The sequence below is a fragment of the Tetrao urogallus genome (assembly GCF_951394365.1).
Source record: "Tetrao urogallus genome assembly, chromosome: 20".
NCBI classification, from domain to species: domain Eukaryota; kingdom Metazoa; phylum Chordata; class Aves; order Galliformes; family Phasianidae; genus Tetrao; species Tetrao urogallus.
In genome coordinates this window covers 5,448,456-5,469,842 of record NC_136833.1, presented here as the reverse complement: position 1 = coordinate 5,469,842, position 21,387 = coordinate 5,448,456, and the positions used below count along the sequence as shown (strand labels likewise).

General features: G+C 44.7%; 1 protein-coding gene across 2 annotated transcripts in view; it reads left to right on the top strand.

Moving 5' to 3' along the window:
* Nucleotides 1-18,736, top strand: part of MYO1C (myosin IC) — a gene marked incomplete at its 3' end in the record, with an annotated part of 52,100 nt that extends 33,364 nt beyond the window's left edge. For both annotated transcript variants that reach the window (XM_079545214.1, XM_079545213.1), the window contains exons 3-32: nucleotides 1,060-1,175; nucleotides 4,383-4,581; nucleotides 5,418-5,498; nucleotides 6,236-6,415; nucleotides 6,620-6,718; nucleotides 6,954-7,067; nucleotides 7,380-7,451; nucleotides 7,621-7,740; nucleotides 7,961-8,043; nucleotides 8,693-8,798; nucleotides 9,172-9,252; nucleotides 9,628-9,719; nucleotides 10,310-10,404; nucleotides 10,624-10,670; nucleotides 10,922-11,002; nucleotides 11,178-11,283; nucleotides 11,770-11,887; nucleotides 12,111-12,224; nucleotides 12,408-12,484; nucleotides 12,579-12,647; nucleotides 13,085-13,169; nucleotides 13,487-13,646; nucleotides 14,097-14,180; nucleotides 15,148-15,241; nucleotides 15,343-15,398; nucleotides 15,765-15,900; nucleotides 16,818-16,888; nucleotides 17,288-17,385; nucleotides 17,607-17,706; nucleotides 18,710-18,736. In XM_079545214.1, the coding sequence (XP_079401340.1) occupies nucleotides 1,060-1,175; nucleotides 4,383-4,581; nucleotides 5,418-5,498; nucleotides 6,236-6,415; nucleotides 6,620-6,718; nucleotides 6,954-7,067; nucleotides 7,380-7,451; nucleotides 7,621-7,740; nucleotides 7,961-8,043; nucleotides 8,693-8,798; nucleotides 9,172-9,252; nucleotides 9,628-9,719; nucleotides 10,310-10,404; nucleotides 10,624-10,670; nucleotides 10,922-11,002; nucleotides 11,178-11,283; nucleotides 11,770-11,887; nucleotides 12,111-12,224; nucleotides 12,408-12,484; nucleotides 12,579-12,647; nucleotides 13,085-13,169; nucleotides 13,487-13,646; nucleotides 14,097-14,180; nucleotides 15,148-15,241; nucleotides 15,343-15,398; nucleotides 15,765-15,900; nucleotides 16,818-16,888; nucleotides 17,288-17,385; nucleotides 17,607-17,706; nucleotides 18,710-18,736 (2,961 nt within the window). The remainder of the gene's footprint in view (nucleotides 1-1,059; nucleotides 1,176-4,382; nucleotides 4,582-5,417; nucleotides 5,499-6,235; nucleotides 6,416-6,619; nucleotides 6,719-6,953; nucleotides 7,068-7,379; nucleotides 7,452-7,620; nucleotides 7,741-7,960; nucleotides 8,044-8,692; nucleotides 8,799-9,171; nucleotides 9,253-9,627; nucleotides 9,720-10,309; nucleotides 10,405-10,623; nucleotides 10,671-10,921; nucleotides 11,003-11,177; nucleotides 11,284-11,769; nucleotides 11,888-12,110; nucleotides 12,225-12,407; nucleotides 12,485-12,578; nucleotides 12,648-13,084; nucleotides 13,170-13,486; nucleotides 13,647-14,096; nucleotides 14,181-15,147; nucleotides 15,242-15,342; nucleotides 15,399-15,764; nucleotides 15,901-16,817; nucleotides 16,889-17,287; nucleotides 17,386-17,606; nucleotides 17,707-18,709) is intronic.
* Between the last annotated feature and the right edge of the window lie 2,651 nt (nucleotides 18,737-21,387).

Here is a 21,387-nt window from a genome sequence, read left to right as displayed (position 1 = left end):
GCCCAGAGTGTCCATGTGTGACCTGGGTTTGGGTTAATCAAGCACAGAAGGTGTAGCGTAGCTTTGTTCAGTAGTTGGAGGAATTTGGAGATGATGGTATTGGCTTTAATAGATCATGGTTGCTTGTGTCAGAAATCTTGAAGAGTGTCATGTTAATGCATGCAAGGGTCTCATTTGCAGTGCTCCAGTTGAGGCCTGCGGGTGTTTACAGGTCCTGCCAGCACTCAAAACACAATGCACGCCACATTTCATGAGTTCACTCCATAGTGGGTTGTCATTAACCCCAGGCTTGAACCCACCCCCAAACAGTATATGAAAAATAACCCAGTATTCTCACTTTTTAGAAGGTCTAAAACCACTCGTAGGTGCTGTTTGTCTGGCAAGGATGATGTGTCTAGCATAATCACAGAATCACAGAATGGCCATGGTTGGATGGGACCTCAAGGATCATGAATCTCCAACCCCCCTGCCACATGCAGGGCCACCAACCTCCACGTTTAATGCTTAACCAGGCTGCCCAGGGCCCCATCCAACCTGGCCTTGAACACCTCCAAGGACGGGGCATCCACAACCTCTGGGCAGCCTGTTCCAGCACCTCACCACTCTCTGGGTGAAGAACTTCCCCCTGATGTCCGACCTAAATCTCTCCTCCCTCAACTTAAAACCATTTCCCCTCATCCTACACGTATCAACCCTTTCAAAGAGTTGATTCCCCTCCCCTCTGTAGGCTCCCTTTAGGTATTGAAAGGCTGCAATGAGGTCACCCCGCAGCCTTCTTTTCTCCAGGCTAAACAAGCCCAGCTCCCTCAGCCTGTCCTCATAGGGGAGGTGCTGCAGTCCCCTGACCATCCTAGTGGCCCTCCTCTGGACCTCCTCTGGACCCTCTCCAATGCTTCTTCAGCACCCTCGGTCTCTTTGGAAGCCTTTAGCGGCATCCCCAGAGCTCTGCTGCAGGCAGCCCTTATTAACCATGTGAGCCTTCAGAGCCTCTCTGTGGGTTCCCAAAGAACCCACTACTACTCCTTATGTAACCTCTTTATTTTGTGTTCTCTTTTCCAGACATACATTGGCTCAGTTCTGGTGTCAGTTAACCCGTACAAGGAACTGGAAATCTACAGCAAACAGAACATGGAGCGATACCGCGGGGTCAGCTTCTACGAAGTTTCTCCCCACCTGTGAGTGGCCTGTGGGTAAACAGTGCAGCTTGTGTAATTCCCACGCAGGCATGTGCAATAGTGACATGTGAAAGCAAGCAAATAGGACTTCTTGTCCCTGATACAGCCCTAAAATCATAGGGATATGAAGGATCCTTTAAAGGGTGTGGCGTATGGCTCTTTCTATTCCTGTTTCCCTCTCCAAAGAGGATGAGTTGCCTTTGCAAGAGCAGTATTTGGAAAGGGAGGTGGTTCCTTCCTGGCTGGAGGAACAGAGCTGCTTACCCAGCCCTGGCAGGACAGGAGTTCATTGTTCCAGGGTTACTTGGGGTCTGCATGTCCAGGTTGTGAGTTTCCCCTGCTGCTATATCACTCATTTAGCATGAGGCTAATTAGGGGAAAGAGTATGTATATGTATGTGGTGGTTTCTTTCCTACCTCTGATGTTACAGCCTGACCAATATTTATCTGGTATTTCCCCTGTTGCTAAGATACCATGTGCCTGTTGGAACAAGGAATGTATTTATTTACATGGTCTGGCCTGGTGAGCATTCCCAATTTCCCATATTTAAAAAAAAAAGAGGACTGAAAGTTATTTTTGAAAGCATTTGGATTTTTTTGTCAGACTGAAAGAGAAAGATGACTGGGAGCAGAGGACATTTGGCTCCAAAATGCTTTCTTTCAGTGCCAAGGGCCAAACTCTGAGCACTTTTTGGAGAGAGCTTTTTTTTTTTTTTTCTTTTGAGATCTTGGAAGAGTAAATGATATTATTTTTGAGCAAACTATTTGGATTGTTTCTTATTATTGGCACATAATCCAGAAGAGTAAGCAAACCAGAATGCGCTACAGGCGCGGAGAGGGAGAGACACATCATTTCTTGGGAAAGTCTGAGCAGTTGAAGCTGTGTTTGCTACAATAAAACTGTGATTCTTATAGTGCTTCAGACTTCTTTTGTGGATCTACATGGAAGGCAGTTAAACCTGAATAGCCAAGTTCTCCCCTTGAACTGGGTGTTAAGTGGTGTGTGTTGTTTCTGTGCCCTGAGCCTTAACTCTGCCCTGAGCTCTTGCAAATTGCTGTTGCTGTGTGGGCTTCCTTCCATCCTGCCTTCCAGGCAGAGGCCTGGCCTAGACACAGCTCTTTGGCCTGTGATCTGGGCACTCTTCAGGGCTTTGTTGTCGTTGGATGATAATATTTTGGATAATTGTTGAGTCTGTAACTGTATTTTTGTCTGCAGTAAGCAGAGGGCTGAGCGTGATGGCAATGGGAGTGTGTGACATGGAGGGCCAGGCAGCTCTGCGTTACACACAGTGATGTAAATCACAGAGCACTGACAATTTCTGATGCTGTCTTCTTCCTTGATGTAGCCTTGTGAGAAACTGTAAAATCTGCAGCTTGGAAGTAACAGCCCTTGAGAGCTGTGATACCAAATAGCAGCGCTGCTCCAACTGGAAAAAGCAGTAATCGTCCTCAGCTGTTGCTATCATGCCATTAGAAGTCATTTCATCACTGGGTTATTAAGTCCCTTTTAAGTGTTCTGTGCAGTACTCTGAGCATCTCCTTTTGCACTACTGCAGGTGTCTTTTTCTTCTCTGTCTTGTTCTAAACCAATTATAGAAAGCTGAAATACTACACTGTTTATATTAAATACTCTGCTGCCCTGGTGTCAAAATAGTTTGGCCTGAGCAGTGGATTTTCTGGGAAGTGCATTGCATGCAGTTGTTCAAAGGGGAAGATGCATCCCTATGGTCTTGGAGCACAGCAAACTTCCCAGAGTGCTGTGTCACATCCTGCCCTATTTATAGCCTGCTGTGGGGCTTGGAGATGGCAGCTACAAGTGGGACAGTGAGCATCTCAAAGTGAAAGGGATTCTGTAGGAGGTACGCATGGCTGTGAGCAGAAGACATGCAGTGAAGATAAGCAACCTAGAGGCAGTTCTTACAAACTAGATGAGATTTATATTTATTCAACTGACTGACTTCTAAAATAGTTCAGGGACAGAACTTGAATGGGAAGACAAGGAGTTGATGGGTTTAATAGGGGTAAGCGTGCAGTTGTGTTGCTAGGTAGCTCAGTGGTGTTGCCTTAGCACCAAGTATTAATAGACTTGAGAAGGCCACGGATGTTATTTTGGTGTGATCATTTTTAATTAATTTCACAGCATGAGAGTTTAAAAAAATAAGGCAGAACCCAATGATTGGTAAGTATAGGAAGGCAGGGTATGTGCTTGATACTGCATGTAAGACAGCTGAGAATGTTAACATTGAGCAGTTCTTATACGTGTGCATTTTCAAGAGCCAATGCTCCTCTCCTCTCTCACCTTCTCTTCTTCCATCTGGTCCTTCTTTTCCTCTCTCCTTCCATTTTGCCACCACTGTTTGTCAAACCTTCTTTCTGCTCTCTGGTGTTGAGAAAGTATGAGTGATTCTTGGTAGAAGAACATGTCAGATCTACTCCAGGAGAGTAAGAGAGAGAAAGGAACAGGAAGAAGCAAGCATCCAGGGACAGCTGCAATAAACTGTGGTTGCATGCAGGCAGGAGGAAGCGTTGGGTATTTTGGTTAGTGTTTGGCCCTCGCTGGGTTCGTGTTGGTCTGTCCTGGCTTAATCCAACTGCTCCTACAATCCAAGAAGAGCTGTTGGAAGCTGAGTCGTTTGGTGTGTGGGGCTGGGTTGTCCAGATGGCAAAGTGCAGTTGTGGGCTTCTAGTTTGTCATCGCTTAAAAGATAAGCTAGAACAAAGATCAATAGAAAACAAGAGTTATAGTGAATGTAAATCTTGTTTGTTCTGTGGGACAGATTTATGTTTATCTGCATCACTTAGTCTTCTTTTATGGAAACTTTTCTCACCTCAGCAAGTGTAATGGGCAGGGAGAGCAAATGGTTCAACTCTTTCCTCTTTTCATAGCCTTCCATATTCACTGTCAAATGATTTTAACAGCGTGAAAACCTTTAGCAAAAGAAGTGTTTTTAAGGGAATTAATTTTGATAGATTTATGTTATGACCCTGCAAAAGGTAGGCCCAGGGATTGAGATGTGTATAGAGATGTCTGAAAGCATTCCCAGCAACCTCCTGTGCCATCAGCAGCGTGTAGAAGCAATATGCTCTTACTCAACCCATGGACACCTGTTTCTTTTTGAAGTATCTCTGCTAGGGGCTCACAATGTGGGATGGTCTCTGCCCTTCCCTTGTGGAAGCAAACTCACACCTGCTTCTCATTGTTCCCTAGCTATGCTATTGCTGACAATTCCTATCGCTCTCTGCGCACGGAGAGGAAGGATCAGTGTATTCTGATATCTGGAGAGAGTGGGGCTGGCAAGACAGAGGCCACCAAGAAGATCCTGCAGTACTACGCCGTGACCTGTCCAGCCAGTCAGCAGGTTGAAACAGTGAAGGACCGCCTGCTGCAATCCAACCCTGTCCTGGAGGTATCTCTAGAGTCTGCAGCACTGGAACTTGACATTGAGTCAGGCCAGCAGTACTCACATTTTCCAGCTGAGGGGGTGGAGGCAGCTGGATCCTGCTTGGTGTGATTAAGCTGTCTCTGTGCAGTAGATAGCATATCCTGGGAACGCAGGTGGGCAGATCATCAGTACTGCACACAGGGGAATCCCAGCCTGCTTCCAGGCCAAAGAAATGGTCATCTGCTGCCAAGCTCTCTCGGCCCTTTCATGTCCACCAAGAACAGCTCAGGCGTGGCCAGGCTGCAGGAGAAAAGCATTCAAAGCAGGCAGAGTCCTGGTGTGCTGCCTAAGCTTGCAAAGCCAGAGATTGACACATCTCTTATGGGCAGCATTGCCCGCTTATAAAAGCATTTGTGGGAGCGTTTTCTAGTGCTGTGGTGTCCTCTAGTGTCCAGCCCTGCTCTGTCCTTGTAGTTCCCTTCAGTATTTCCATTCTATTCCAGTCCATGCTGTGAGCAGCACTATGAGATACTGGATGCAAGTAGCTGAGATGAGCAAGAAAGCTTTGAGAAGACTGTCGGACTTGATGTGTGTGGTCAGCAGTGAACTGGCCTTAAAATAAATTTGCTGGGGGGATGGAATTGTTTTCAGAGGTGTGCTCCATCTGCAATAATTGCAGAGGGTGTGATAATCAGCATTAGTATTTTGGACTGTAATCTGTTTTCATGTTGCTTTTGCTTGCAAGAAGGACAAACCTAAGCCTTAATGGCTGTAAATTGCAGTTGACAATTTCATGGAAGTATTTATACTTTATGTTACTTGATACTGATTTATTTGTCTCTAATCATTTCTCATTTCAGGCCTTTGGAAATGCGAAAACCCTCCGGAATGATAACTCCAGCCGATTTGGGAAATACATGGACGTGCAGTTTGATTACAGAGTAACTTAAAATCTGTTTTATACTTCAGAACTGGTTCCAGTCGCAGCAGGTCTCTGTTGCCTGTGCTTTATTGCACTGATGTGTGCATGGAGTGCACGTTTCCTTGCTGGCCACGTGAGCTGTGTCTGTAGTAGCAAAGTTTGGTTCTGGAGAGTTACGGAATGCACTTTGCTTTCTTTCCCTCCTCTGTATAGGATGAGAGGGTGAGATTGAATCCTCTTCTTTCTAGGGGATATATAAGCACTGTGCAAATACTGGATACTCCCAAACTAAATCCACTGTGAGCCGTCCTGTGCAGCTCTGCATAATGTTTGCTTCAACCCTGACCCAAATTGCCCCACATGGGGAAGATGAACATGGTGCAAGAACTGAGTAGCTAGGTGTATGTTTTATTAAACTTGTCAATGTGTAATCCCTCCACACTCACAGTTTTACTGGTTTTTGTGTGTGTGTGTTGAGTGCATTCCAAGAGAGAAGAATATGCAGGTTAGGATATGGTTCAGTATACACTGTAGCCATGATCTATGTAATTTTATATTATTTTCACTTGATAGCTGTTTTTACATACACCTGAAAACTCAAATCGATGTGTATTTGCCAAGGTAGAGATTGTGATGCCAAGTTACAAATAATGTTCTGCCTTTTTGTATCAACTGTTTTATATTCTGTTCTGCCAAAGAAGCAGGATATTCTCCTTTAGGTTAATAAAATATTTCAATGTGTCTGGTTTGATTTAGGGGGCTCCTGTTGGGGGCCACATCTTGAACTACCTCCTGGAAAAGTCTCGAGTTGTGCACCAAAATCACGGGGAGAGGAACTTCCACATTTTCTACCAGCTGCTAGAAGGAGGGGAAGAGGACTTGTTGCGAAGGCTGGGCCTTGAGAAGAGCCCACAGCAGTATCACTATTTAGTGAAAGTGCGTGTTCATTAATCGTCCTTATAATATTGTTACACTGTAGGACAAATGCATTCACAATTGACTTTCTGTCTTCCTTGGGTCACTTCAGAAATAACACTGAAATAGCTGCTATGGAAAGAAACACGTGGCAGAAGTACACTTAGCATGAGTCATGCCTCCATGGCAGTGATGTACTTATCATGTCAAACTGTATGTTTTTAGGGTCACTGTGCAAGGGTCAGTTCCATAAATGATAAAAACGATTGGAAGATCGTGCGAAGAGCCTTGTCCATCATAAGCTTCAATGACAACGAGGTGGAGGTAGGACCCATTTATTAGCTCAGCTAATATCCCCTCTCCTGAGACTTTTTCTGCTCAATCCCTGACCAGAGGCGGCCTTTGGAGTGAATGTATTTCCTGCAAAAACCCTGAAGCAAAACACAGAATGTTTGTGCAGAGTGATAGCTCCTGCAAACATCTCACTGCCTTTTCTGGCATCATTCTGCGTTTGCTTATAAGCCATCATCCTGATGTCTGCCTGTTGCTTCTGTCCTAGGATTTGCTGAGCATTGTAGCTAGTGTTCTGCATCTGGGCAACGTGCAGTTTGCTGCTGATGAGCAAGGAAATGCTCAGGTCACTACAGAGAACCAGATTAAATACCTGGCACGGGTGAGCATCATCAGTAAGATGTATATTACATGAAAGGTGTTTGAGATTTCCTTGCTTAGAACTTGGTACCATTGTATCATTTAAAAATACATGGAAGTTGTCAGAAATGCACTTTCATTTGGCCTAAGTACAATGCAGATGTTAACATCCAGTCATTTTTTAACTGGCAATTGTGAAAAGTCTGGCAGTGTGAATAAGGAATGTAGAGTTGTTTCTCTATATTGTGGTTTTGGGGTCTAGCCTTTCTGATCTCTTAAAAGTAGCACTGATGAACTGCTTCCAAAATGCATTGAACATTCTACTGCTTTGCAGCTTCTGGCAGTTGAGGGCTCTGTTCTGCGAGATGCATTGATCCACAAGAAGATCATAGCAAAAGGGGAAGAGGTAAGAACACAAACGGGGGTCTGGGTTGCACGTGGAGTTAAATGAAGCCGATGCAATTTGGGATGCACATAAAGTTTCATCAAGCCAACGCAATACCAGCTCTTTATTAACCCTGAGACAGGGAAGCTTCATTTCTCAGTGTTGGATGACTTCTTTCTCCTGTGTGCAGTTAATCAGCCCTCTGAACCTGGAGCAGGCAGCCTATGCAAGGGACGCGCTGGCGAAAGCAATCTATGGACGCACTTTCTCCTGGCTGGTGAACAAAGTTAACAAATCTCTTGCTTACAAGGTAAACAAATCTTTGGTTTGTTGATGAACAATCCTGCCTGGAAGGCAGTTCCAAATCTTTAAGCTTCAGCAAGTTGTTCTGTGCTGTACAGTGATTTCCAAATTAATTTGTTTCCCACAAAGAAGGGGGTAAGGAGCAAACGCTACAACTAAATGGGGGAGATGTGGTGGATTGTAGCCATGACTGTGACCACACACGAACACTTTGTGCCCTATTGCAGGAAGGAGAGTTTCCAGGCTGGAGAAGCACGACAGTTCTAGGATTGCTTGACATTTACGGGTTTGAGGTTTTCCAACACAACAGGTTTGTTTCCTTTGGTGTCTTTGAGTTCTGAGTAAGCTCCGCATGACTTCCATAGTGTTTTCTCTCCATTGTGTAACGAGACATCATTCTGTCTCTGGCTTTTTTACTAAGTGAGAAAGAGATAACATCTCAGCTTTAGGAAATCGAGTGAATGGCAGGCTTGTAACACAACATGCAGATTGTACTGAGCACTGCCAGCAGTGCTCCTGGTGTTTCAGAGACGGGTCCCTTTTTGGGGCATGTTCCTGTGGTCATTTGCACCATGCCTTTGTCCAGCTCTGTGGTGCAGCTGTGGCTGTTCTGGTATCTTTCTGTGGTGGTTGAATGGGAAAGCAGCTGTAGAACAGTATACAGAATAATACCAGAGTCTGGAAACTAAGTGGCAGGTAGCAATGAACTGAGACTGAATTTGTAGTTTCTGTGTTCCTTAGTATTCCACTGCTTATGTCAATTTTTCTCTCCTTCTTGGAACCCACCCATGATTCACTAGGTAATAAATCCAACACATGTATAGACTCACTGAATAATTCCCTAAATCTCTTGTATTTTTCTTGATCACACATAGATCATTAATTCTACTATGCTCAAATTAAAGCTTTTGTTGTTGTGACACAGTATTAATGAATATTTTTCTGATTTTTCTTTGCAGCTTTGAGCAGTTTTGTATTAATTATTGTAATGAAAAATTGCAGCAACTCTTCATAGAGCTTACATTAAAGTCAGAACAAGAGGAATATGAGTCAGAAGGCATCGCGGTAAGAGCCGGATCACCGCTTCCACTGCCTTCTCTGTAGCGCCTCCTGCAGGCCAGAGGACAGATAATTAGAGCAGGAGCTGTTATTAATGGTTGCAAAGTAAAATGCTTAAAAACTTTTCTCTTGCTTTCTTTTGGAAGTGCCTTGGGGACGGTGTGCAGTTCAGCCGGGGCGAGTCGTGCCGTCCCAGTCTTTTGTATCTTAAAAGATGTGTTTCAAAGGGAATGTTAAGAAAATACATGTGATGAGTGAAAAAGCTTTATTTTTCAAATGGCAGAAACTTTATTTGAATAAGGTGCTGTCTAGCATGTTCTGAAACTTTCTTTCCCGTCAAAAGTTTTTGTCACCAAAGTGTGATTCCTTGTCTCTGCAGTGGGAACCGGTTCAGTATTTCAATAACAAAATCATTTGTGATTTGGTGGAAGAGAAATTCAAAGGCATCATTTCTATTTTGGTGAGTTGACACAACTTTTTAAGGGGAAGAACACGGGAAAAGAAGGCCTAACATTAGATGAGGATTGTTTGGGCAGGAGGGGAGAGCAGCGATACACCCAACAGTGACACCATTGAAAATCATGTTGCATCACCTCCATCTGCTCTCAGGAAAGAAGCCTCCAATCCAGGCAGTCTGGAGGGAGGAACTTGTTCTCTTTCTCAACTCAGCAACTCTTCATTCGTTTTACTAAGTGAAATGGAGGCATGAGGTGCCTATTAAAAGGCCAGGGTTCGAGCTGGGAATGTGTTCTGGTGTGGCAGAAGTAGAGCTGGGCCGCATGCTTACAACCCCAGAGAAAAATCAAGAGCAGAATGCATTTGTGTTTGTTTTCAGGATGAAGAATGTCTGAGACCTGGAGATGCCACAGATATGACATTCTTGGAGAAACTGGAGGAAACTGTGAAGAACCACCCTCATTTTCTCACGTGAGTCCGTAGCTGAGGCAGCTTTATTGGTGGGTTCCACATGTGTGACAGAGCAGATCTAAAATGATTCCGCAGTAACTTTATACCTCATTGTGCCCATGGCATCCCAGATAGACTGGATCCCACAAAAAATGAGAATGTCTTCATTTGCACAGAGGTTAGACTGTGAGTTATGGTAATACAAGATAAGCAGTTGTAACAGAGCTGGAAAAGACGTGTCAGGCTGGCAGGAAAGAGCACATCCAATTTGTGCACTGAATCTTATTTCTTCTGTATTTGCATATTGCCCAAGCCTGAAGGAGGTGTGTAAAGGTCCTCCCTGAGTAGATTTTTACGACATTTGTATGACTTGCTGGTTGGTAATTCACCTTTTTAACTTTTGGTCTTGAAGAACAGGAAGCGTGATTCCCTCTGCCCCCCGTGTTCATTTTGTCCCGCTCCAGGATCATTTTGTCCCGCTCCAGGATCATTTTGTCCCGCTCCAGGATCATTTTGTTCCGCTCCAGGATCATATGCCATAGTGGTTCTCGAGATGAATCCCCACAATCACTGCTCTTTGTCCCTCATGAAGCTGTTTTTTTCCTCACCAGGCACAAGCTTGCTGACCAAAAAACTCGCAAGTCGCTGGGGAGGGAGGAGTTCCGGCTTTTGCACTATGCTGGAGAGGTCACCTACAGTGTTGCAGGTGTGTGCCTCATCTCAGCTCTCAATCTTTTTCCCTCCTCCATTCCCTTCTCTTTGAATTAAAACAGCTTCACTACATAGCAAAGACAATCTGGGTGTAGAGTACTCCCATATACCATTCGATTAACCGGATTGATTTCCCATCTCAAATTCCTGCATTGTTGTTATGAAATTCCTATGGAACAGCAGTGGCAGCCTGAGCCGTTTCTTTTTCTTCCAGGTTTTCTAGATAAAAACAATGACCTTCTCTTTCGGAACCTGAAGGAGGTGAGTATGGATAAGGGCTGCTTCCAATACTCAGCAGAACAAGGAGTCTGCTTCAAAATGGGATGGAATCTGAGGGAAAAGGTTTTTTTAATCCCTATCTGGAGAAGTGCATTAAGAAAAGATAGATTAAGGTTGCCAAAGTTGTTTTGTTAAAAACAACAACCCAAACCCCTTTTATCACACATTTCTGTAATAGTTGTCTGAAGTTTATTCTCTGAAAATTAGTCTCTGAATGCTGTATCTCTCTGCAGACCATGTGCAACTCTGAGAATCCTATCATAAATCAGTGTTTTGACAGGACAGAGCTGACAGACAAGAAGAGACCCGAAACGGTAAGAACACGAGAGCTGCTGGAGATGTGGCTGCTTCCACTTCTTTAAAGACATGTCCTGTCTAACGTGGTACCTCTTACCTTTAGAGTTGGAGGCTGTCAGATCTGTTCTGCTAAGTCACAGGTGCAAACTGTACATCATTGCTTCATCCCTGGTGTTCTTTCTTTTCTCTTAGGCAGCAACTCAGTTTAAAAACAGCCTCTCTAAACTCATGGAAATCCTGATGTCCAAAGAGCCCTCCTACATCCGTTGCATTAAACCTAACGATGCTAAGCAGGCTGGTATGTCCCTGGCTAGCTCCTCCTCTGTGTGCTTCTCTTCAACAGCTGCATAAACCACAAGGGCCCAGTCAGTGGGGCACAGAAAAGAGCCCAACTGAATAAGTCTTGTGAGATTCCTCATTTTGGGCCTGTGGTAGGAAGGTGGTGGTAGTGCCAGTCAGGAGTCAGAAGAGAGGCACTGGGTTGGGCAAAGCAGTGGAGTAGGGTTAAAACCAAGCATTGTAAACCTACATTATTTCCTTCTAATGATCCTTATCCTCTCATTTCCTTCTCCTGTCTGCATACAGTGTCCTAAAGGACAACTTATGTTTGGAACTAGACATAAATGTATACTAATAGAAGGACAAGAATCACAAAATAACTTCTGTTAGGGTGGGGTAGAGGTTAAAGATGAGGGTCTAAGAGAGAACTGTTCTGAGCATTCCCTTCTTCACACAAAGGGACAGACATGCATTAATGCAGCTTCTCCATTTTCATGCTCTGCAGATCGATTTGATGAGGTTCTAATCCGACACCAAGTGAAATACCTGGGGCTGATGGAGAACCTCAGAGTGCGCAGAGCTGGCTTTGCGTATCGAAGGAAATACGAAGTTTTCCTGCAGAGGTAGGATTACCTTGCACTTACCTCTCCTTCTGCCTCCCTCTCCCTGATGTTGGCCCCACAGGTATTGAAAGGGGAAAGTGTTCTGAGCAGCAAAGAGCAGCCCTTATGCCTGAGTTGTTTCCTTGAGGGAGCCAAGTGGAAATGAACTGAAGGAAGCCCCTGTTTGTTCCTCTGGCTGAGCTGAACGTCTCGCCCTAAGATTTCTTCTGCTGTCAATTTGCAGATATAAATCACTTTGTCCAGAAACGTGGCCTACGTGGGATGGACGGCCCCACGACGGGGTGGCTGTGCTGGTGAAACATCTCGGCTACAAACAGGAAGAATACAAAATGGGACGGTCAGTTCTCATCATTATTTTCTTAAAATTTGAGGTTATGAATCATTGGCCATCGATGTCACTGCTCTTAAATAAGGCACTTCTGTTAATGGGTGGGGAAAAGATTAGAGATCCCAAAGGGGATGCTAAGGGCAGGAAGCAAACTTCTCTGGCTTGTTAAACATGCTGCATTTCTATTTCTAGAACAAAGATTTTTATCCGCTTTCCCAAGACTTTGTTTGCAACGGAAGATGCTCTGGAAGTGAGGAAGCAGAGCCTGGGTGAGTCACACACTGCAGCAGCTTCGTGGGTTGTTTGTTTTGTGATATTAAAAAAAAAAAAGTTTTCAAATTGCTGTTTCTCTTGCAATTTCAGCAACAAAAATGCAGGCCACGTGGAGAGGTTTCTACCGTCGGAAGAAATTCCTGCACATGAAACACTCAGGTATGAGGGAGAAAGGAAACTGCAGTGCTGTGTCACTGCGTGGTTTGAAGTGGCCATTGTTGTGAGTGAGAAGTCCGAGGTGAGTTGGTTTGGATGAACCAGAAGGAACATCCCCAAAGCCTTGCTGGAAGCAGAATGGAAGATGCAAGGTGTGCAGTTCTGGGTCCTTCCACGTTATTCCTTGAGACTCTAAGAGAACTTAACTTGCTCACACAGCAGCCTCTGTACAGCAGTTCCTATCTACCAGTGCTTGTTATTGCCATTTATCCACCTTATTGTACTGTTTAAAATTTGAATTGTATTCTTTCCCACGTGCCACTGCGAAGTCTGGTGGTGTTTTGCTTTGAGAGTGCATTCTTGAGCACTCTGTTGATAGTTCTGTGTCAATACTGCAGTGAAGCAGCTCACTTAGTGCCATGTTTCTTGTCTTACTGTAGCAATAGCCATCCAGTCCTGGTGGCGGGGAACCCTGGGCCGCCGAAAAGCTGCCAAGAGGAAGTGGGCAGTGCAGACTATCAGAAGGTAAAGAGAAACCTAAGGCCCTTAGGGTGCTTATTTCCTAATGAGAGGGTGGTAAGAATGAAGTTTCTGGTCACTGCGGTGTCAGGGATGTTTGTTAGTGAGTTGCAGCTACTCCATAAAGCTCAGAAGAATGGAATTAGGGGCCCCCACAGGAGGTTCTTTTGTGACAAGTATTTTGGGTATTTGATCTGTTGTAAACTCTGTGCACCCTGGCTGTAGCTGAGAGCCCACCGGGGCCCCGGAGATGGTCGGATTGGAAGAGACCTCCAAGTACCTCTCATCCCAACTCCTCCTGTTTCCATCTTTCCCTTCCTCAGGTTCATTAAGGGCTTTATTTACCGGAACCACCCTCGCTGCCCAGAGAATGAGTATTTCCTTGATTACATCCGCTTCTCCTTCCTGATGAACCTCAAACGTAACCTGCCAAAGAACGTCCTGGACAAATCGTGGCCAACCCCTCCTCCATCGCTCTGTGAGGTAAGTCCAGCTGCACAACATGCACAACAACTGGCATAATGAAGGCCTAAGGGAGACCTCGCTCAGGTTTTACATTAGATCAGCATCTCTGCTAGTAGAACTCAAACACCATCACGTATGTGTCACTAGCATACCTACAGGTATTGCAGATACAGTACTGAACTGCACGTGGCAGAGAAACAGAATACTGCAGAAAGTCCCAGTTAGCTTGTCCAAGGGCCCCTGTTTGGACTGAATGGAGAGTGGGAAGCAAGGAAGGACATAACCATGTAAAGTATGCGTGTTAGCTGGAGAATGGTGCACAACAACCTGTCTCAGAGGGAAAACAGACTTCCTATTACTTAACTCTAAAAGTATATTTATTCAGCCATAGATTTTCTGCAGTTGTTTCCCTTGTCTTCACTGTTTGGTTTGTCAGCATTCTGGTGTATTTTGTGAAATCTCCTTCAGGCATCCCAGCTCCTGCGCCAGTTATGCATGCAGAACATGGTCTGGACTTACTGCAAGAGAATCAGCCCAGAGTGGAAGCAACAGGTAGGTGACAGTTTGCATTCCTTCCCAGAATAAGTCGATGCTATGGAGGTATAATTTCTATTTCCGAATGCTCTGTGATGTACAGAGCAGAACCAGGGTCTTTCTGCTGGCACCACTGAAAGTAGAATGAGAATTTTGCAGACTCAAAATGAGTCACTGGCCAAACAGAAGTTATGGGAACAGTTTTCTGTACCATTGTGTTTCAGCCTTGGTCTAGATTTAAAAATAATACTGAAATGTATTCGTCTTGGTGGAGCAATCATTTTTCATACTGAAAAAGCTCAGTGAAAGGTGATAATAGGAACTGTTCACATTAAGCAGCATAGATGTTACTGTTCTGAAATGGCAGTAATTAGTTCCCTTAAGGCTTTTTTTTAATTGGATAGCATATCATACAGCTTATGGAGGCCTGTGAAGTATTAAAAGCGTGTAACAAAACACTGAGTCAGGGGCTGAGCCTGTGATTAAGGACACAGGATTAATAAAAGCCTTTACACAGGTGGAAATGCAGCAGAATACACTCTTTCCCAAGCAACCAAGACTTACAGACATTCCTTATCCACATTTTTACCTGTAAATGAGCTCCTGTACTTCATACCCTGTAACAGCATCCATGATGTTAAATTTACCCTATATAAAGCCAAGCATTTCCTGTTTCCTCGTTCCCTGGTTTTGTTCTTATTCTGAATGGGCAGAAGTCAGACCTCACGGTGCTGGTCATACTGACATCCTGGCACTCCAAAGGACCAAAGGTTTGTGGTGAATCACCTTCTAAACAGGAACTCCCAGGGCAATACAGCAGCTAACAATTTCACTATTTGTTAAAGGATAAGGGAGACAAGGGAGTAGGAACAGACGTTTTACACTGCGCTAATAAGGACGTAACTTCTTCTGGCTCTTTGAAGACAAACATTTTATTTGAACAGAGATTTTATATTAAACAAGAATCCATCTTTTGTCCTTGCAGTTGGAACAAAAAGTAATTGCCAGTGAGATTTTTAAGGGTAAGAAGGACAATTACCCTCAGAGCGTCCCCAGGCTCTTCATCAACACACGACTTGGTGAGCAGGGGGTGCAAAGCTGGGAAGAAGGGGGGGAGGCTTTTTACTCTTCTCTTGCTATAAACTTCTTTCTGATCCCTTTTTTTTTTTTTTCATTTTAGGTAATGAAGAAATAAATGCTAAAGTCCTTCAGGCTTTAGAAAATGAAGCCATTAAGGTGAGATACATGTCCTAATAGTTTTATCAAGTTTTAGAATTATTGAGCAGAATTGAAGTCTTTGTCAGAAGGTTTGATTTCTGAATATAGCAGGAAGTACACAGTAAGCTTTGGTGATTGTCTGTGTGAAGAACTGATGGATCAGAAACACAACAGAAGGTTTTGCCAAGTTATGTCAGAATTGGAAGGGCTGCAGCCAGCACTGCTCTTCGTGATGCTTTGAGATGCTTAAGGGGGAGAGGAAGAGAATAATGCAGAGAATTACACAAAGTGGAGCAGAATCTGGACTTGAAGCTCTCCAGGCTAGATGGGAGGCAGCTGCCGATTCAACAGAATGCATCTTAGCACTGATAACACTTATTTCAGTATGCAGTTCCTGTGATCAAGTACGACCGGAAAGGATACAAAGCAAGATCACGGCAGCTGCTTCTCACCCAGAATGCAGTCATCATTGTTGAAGACTCCAAAATCAAACAGCGGATTGACTATGCCAACCTGACAGGTGAGTGGTAACATACATGGGGTTCAGCTCACTTCATTTTAACCGATGTGATTAAAAAAAATAACAATCAGTTGGTCTTTGTGCTGACAAGAATGAAATTATTACAGAAAGTATTTGTCAGTGTAAGATATCTTGAACTTGGGTATTTCTAAAATTAAATTCCATGAAATGTCACTGAAGTTACCCAATTCATCTCTCCAGAAACCTCTCCAAAGCCATTTCCCAACTGCAGGAAGTTGCACCATTATTGCACAGCAGCTGCAGGGATGCTGGCTGTCAGCCTCTCACTATCTGACATGGATTTGATCCTTTTAGAGCGTGAACTTTGTCAAAGAAAGCTGCTCTGTGTGTCTGGTACACAGCAGCCATTTCTCATCTGTCCTGTCTGAAACCTCCAGCTGCCAGCATTGCCAGCACTCCTCCTTGCAGCCAATTCCTGACCATCATTTCAGTGTTACCCTAACACAGTTATCTACTGCACTTGTAACTGTCACATTTGAAATGGTTTCTACAGCCACCACTAACGTGGGGTTCCAGGACTCCCTTAGGACAGTACTACTGCGTGTGTTCATTTCTGCTAGGTTACCTCAACTTGCACAGCTCATCCAGACATCTCTATGTCAAGGTTTTAAACCAAATCCACTGAGAACACACCTTCCTACTTCTAAGAGGCAGAGGCGCATGAAAGTTTCTTTTTCACATGAAAGAACACAGCTATAAGCTGATTCTGTCACCTTGCAGCCTCTCCAGCCTCTCTGCTGCCATGTTAGCACAGTGCTTCCGTGGAGCTTCTCAGCTGCTGGGTTTCTCAGTGTGGCAACAGCAGTTGCTGCCCTGCTGGGAGAGGTTTTGCAGCACACACCAGGTGCACACAGCGTCAGGTTGGTGTCAGATGGTCGCTCTGCTCTCTGTTGCAGGCATCTCCGTCAGCAGCCTGAGCGATAACTTGTTTGTGCTGCACGTGCACTGTGAGGACAACAAACAGAAGGTAGTTGGACTCATCCAGCATTTCTCCAACCATCTCTAGGAACTGTTTTAGAGGCACAAAGAGCAGAAGATCCAGGGTGGAGGTGGGTGGGGGAGAAGCACACGTGGGGGTGTGTGCAGGTGAACGGCCCCACTGGGAACTCACTTTGTGCCATCTTTAAGTAGAATTTCACTTTTTGTGCTCGTAAATGGGATTCACCAGTAACTGACAGGAGTGGTCCTGGCTCCCTCTCCCCATTACTGTTACCTTGTAATGGAAGTAACTGCTGTCCGTGCAGTGTGACCTGAGAGATGCTTTCCTTGCTAAGCAGTTGGGAGATAGCTCTGAACTTCAAAATAATTATCTTGGTGCAGTCACTGAGAAACCACAATCACAGGTCATCACTGATTTCCATCCTAGGGAGATGTTGTACTTCAAAGTGACCACGTGATAGAGACGCTCACAAAGACAGCCATGCGGGCAGACAAAGTTAATAACATCAACATCAACCAGGGCAGGTGAGTGAAGCCATGCAGGCCCAGCCCTGGGAGCTGCTTCATTGTTGTGTTGGTTCTGCTTCAGCATTGCAGGGCTACAGGTATACATGTGTTATCAGAACATAATTACGATTAACTTAGCCTCCATTTCCTTGAGCAAGTACACCTATTGCAATTAAGCACCAATACAGTGAAGCCACTTGCACTTTCTAATTATGTTTCTTACCTGTTTGTCTCTGTAGCATAAAATTTACAGTTGGTCAAGGCAAAGAAGGCGTCATCGATTTTATATCAGGATCAGAACTGCTTATAGCCAAAGCCAAGAACGGCCATCTAACCGTGGTGAGTGCAGGATGGGATTGGTAAGAAGTGTTACTCAGTGCATCAGAACCCAGACCCTGTCACTAAGCCACATTCACTGCACACAGACACGTGCCACAGCTTCACACAGCTGAACACACAGCTGTGGTCCAGGAACCCTCTTCCCAGTTGGATTTCTGCACTGGGCTTCTCCTGCAGTCCTAGGAGGCTGCCAAGCTTGCTCCAACTCATCAAGTAATTGTCCTATCAATCACTTGGGTTCTTTCACATGATTCTGTCTTTAGTGCAGGACAAGTTTTAGGGGTCTTAAAAACACAAGAACAATTCCTCTTCCCTTTTGGAATTGTTTGTAGTCTTCCTGTTAATCTGATACATGCAGCTGATTTATGCTTGGTCAGATTGAGGCTTGCTCAGAAATGAATCCAGAGCCTCTTACTGCAGCACCAGTGCTGAAAGATCAACTCCCCTGCCCTACTGCAGGATGACTGCTATCAGAAATGGGTTCAGCTTTTCCACCTTGCTCAAACAAATCTGCCCTGTAAAACCCACAAACGCAGTCCTGCCAGAGGCTGTCCCTGCTCCGTGGAACATCCACCAGCTCTACACAGGAAGATTAAGTTTGCTTAAGCACTGAAGTGAGGACCACGCCTCTCTCTCCCATTTGCTATCTGTATCAGCAATCCAAACAACTTCCTATACCAAGAAAAAATGCATCATTTTTCCACCAGCCCTTTCAAACCAACCCTAAGAACATTCTGCCAGTTTTGCCCTCCCTCCCACCTCCCACAGCTCAGTCCTCCTGCAGCGCTGAGCCTAGGGAGGTTTCCAGGATAACCACGGGATCACTTCTCTCACTTGTTTCCTGCTGAGCAGCCAACTTCAGTATTCCCACAGGAGGAGCTTTATGTACCCTTAACATCACCTGTGGCTCATTCTACAGGCCGGTCTTTGGTGAGCTTTAAGGATATTCAGGAGCTAAAGCTGTTGCAGGATCTGTTTCTAGCTTGTCTGTCTTCTCCTGCAGGTTGCACCTCGTTTGAACTCTCGATGATAGATGTGCCACCATCACAGAACCCCTTCTTCCATCTGACTCCACCCCATCCATGGGCTGGACATTGTTCCCAGCAAACCCCTGCTGCCTCCCTTGCTTTGCTCATTTTGTTTATTGTTACCAAAGACCTGCACTTTCAGAAAACCCACAAAACGCATCTTGCTTTCTTGTCTTAATACAAAAGTTCCAAAAGAAAGGCCTTCTCTTCCTTACCTTAGTAGCAAACAACACGGGTCCAACATGATGTCCATGAAACCACGGTTCACAAAACCTGCTTGGCTGGGCTTTGAGAGGTGATTCTGACTCTATTTGAGTTTAAGCCTTGATGGAAACGACCAAAACTTGTGCTTGAAATCATCGAAAAGCGCCATCAGAAGAAATGCTGCTCCATCAGCAGTCAATGAAATGCCAAACTTTATATTCAGAGTGTTCTATGAACGATTTTGAGATGTTTTGATGCTTTACGTTACGATATTAAAGCCATATTGTGTAAATGAGTAAAACCCTGTAAATACTTTATAGCTGAATATGAGAGATGGACTACAAGAAATGGCACTGATGTGGAAACTTATGTTTGAGATTTGGAATTTGTGTTGTTTTTAAGTTTACGAACAGACTGTATTAACCTGAGAAACCCGTCATGTAACTTCACTCATCTGGATACAGCGGCTTTTTCTTTTTCCTTTTTGCAGTCACCTCTCCCATTTCTTGCTGTACAATGATATTTTTATACTGTAGTACCATAACCACAGCGTGCATCCAAACAAAATCCAAGCACCACAAGCTGCAGGTCATCACTTGTTCTCACAGCTCGAGGCTGTAAACGCAACCTGCATCTCAGCCGCAGGCTGTGCACGTGAGCTGTGCTCCTGCCCTTCCCTCACAGCCCATCAAGCTCCGAGCAGCACAAAAACTACTTTTCCCCATCTAAACTTTTCAGGGATAACTGGAAGTTTGAGTTCTGACAGCAGAGCTGCAGTGTCTGCCAACACCTCTCACAGCTGCCTTAATGGGGAAGAGATGGCTCCTTCAGTGCACAGCCTCGCCGAGCAGCCGGCCATCTTCCACAAGAGCTGCCAGCACCATTCTGACCCAGAGCCTCCAGGGCCACAAAAATGCCCTCGGGTCTCAACCTGCATCACAGAAGTGAACACCCAGCACCTCCATTTAACAACGAACCCAAACAGCCCCACGGTGGGCAGCTGTGTGTCAAAGTCCCAGCTGACAGCACATCACAGCTCCAGCTTCCCTTCCCAGACCTCCAGCAGTGCATTTTGCACACAACCTGCCTTACAGATCTTTCATGTGCCACCCCACAACCTGCTGCTGTAGCTCCAGCAGTCACACAGCCCTGAATAACACGTAACCGAAGGCTGCCGCTGACAGCACCATCAGCTCCATCTCATTCTGTGTTTCTGACATTACAGTTACTGAACACTGCCCAGGCCTGGAATGCTGTATACACTGTACTACATATACACCACATTACTGTATATGCCTATAGTGTATATACTATACAACGCTGTATACGCTACTATATAATCTCCTCAAGATTACACTAAATAAATTTTTATGAAGGAAACTTGTCTTTACCATAGAAGCTGTTTCAGCATGTTTAATTCCGGGAGGGAGAGGGGGGCGATTTCCCTGTTTCACACACAACCCTTGGACATCACAGGCCACTGAACTCCAAGTTCCTGGGTCCAAACCACCTCACGGGCAGCATTCCTGCTGCCTTCCGCCACACCGAGCAGAGCACCCCTACAAAGATCCCCAGGGCTTCAGCTTCTTAGGCTCCACATTGACGTGTTTCCCTTCTCCCACTCAACTGCACTGGAAGAGTCGTCCTCTAGAGGCAAGCAAAAGAAACATGAGCAGTGCTTTGTGCACTGAGTTCAAAGGAAACCTGACTAAGTGGTGTGGAGCAGCTCCGACTCCTCCTGATGCAATGCAGGCTGTCGAGGAAGCTGGGTTCAACTGTAAACTTATCTCACAGAAGGAAAGCACTGCTGTTATTCCTCTCTCCTCTCTTCCCCCCTCTCCAAACGTTCCTATTCAAAGCAACAGAGGAAAATTATTCTTGCTGAAGTAATATAAAGGAAAGTCATAGTAGTATTTGGCATTTTTAATTTAGGTTTGTTTTATTTAAGTTTAATGTTAATTCCATGCTGTGTTTCAGTAAGAACAATACAGATTCTGTATCTGTGGCTCCAGTCAGATATCCAGTAGTACAAATTAGCTTCAAGTTACACATACTGAACAAAAGAGGTTGAGCGAGCGAAGGGAGATGGGGAGGGGGGAGGGAGAAAAGAAAAAATATTGAACACGCATGCAGGCTTATCAATGCCACCTTCAATGCTAACCTGCTTTGAGGAAAAGTAAAGAGTAGGCAAGAATGAGCAGCCACGGATTGTTGAACTGTTACCAGCACCATGTTTTTCAGCAACATTTCAGCAGTTTGGAAGGATTTTTTTTTTTCCTTTTTTTTTTTTTTATTACAGTAACCCCACTACAATATACATCCCAATGCAACCTGTAACTTCAAGCTAAACATCCAATTAAGTTTAAACATCGGTATAAAATTCAGTTTAAACAATTATAAAAAAAGAAAAATGCCACCACATGCATGCTACCTCGTGATAAGGAATCTC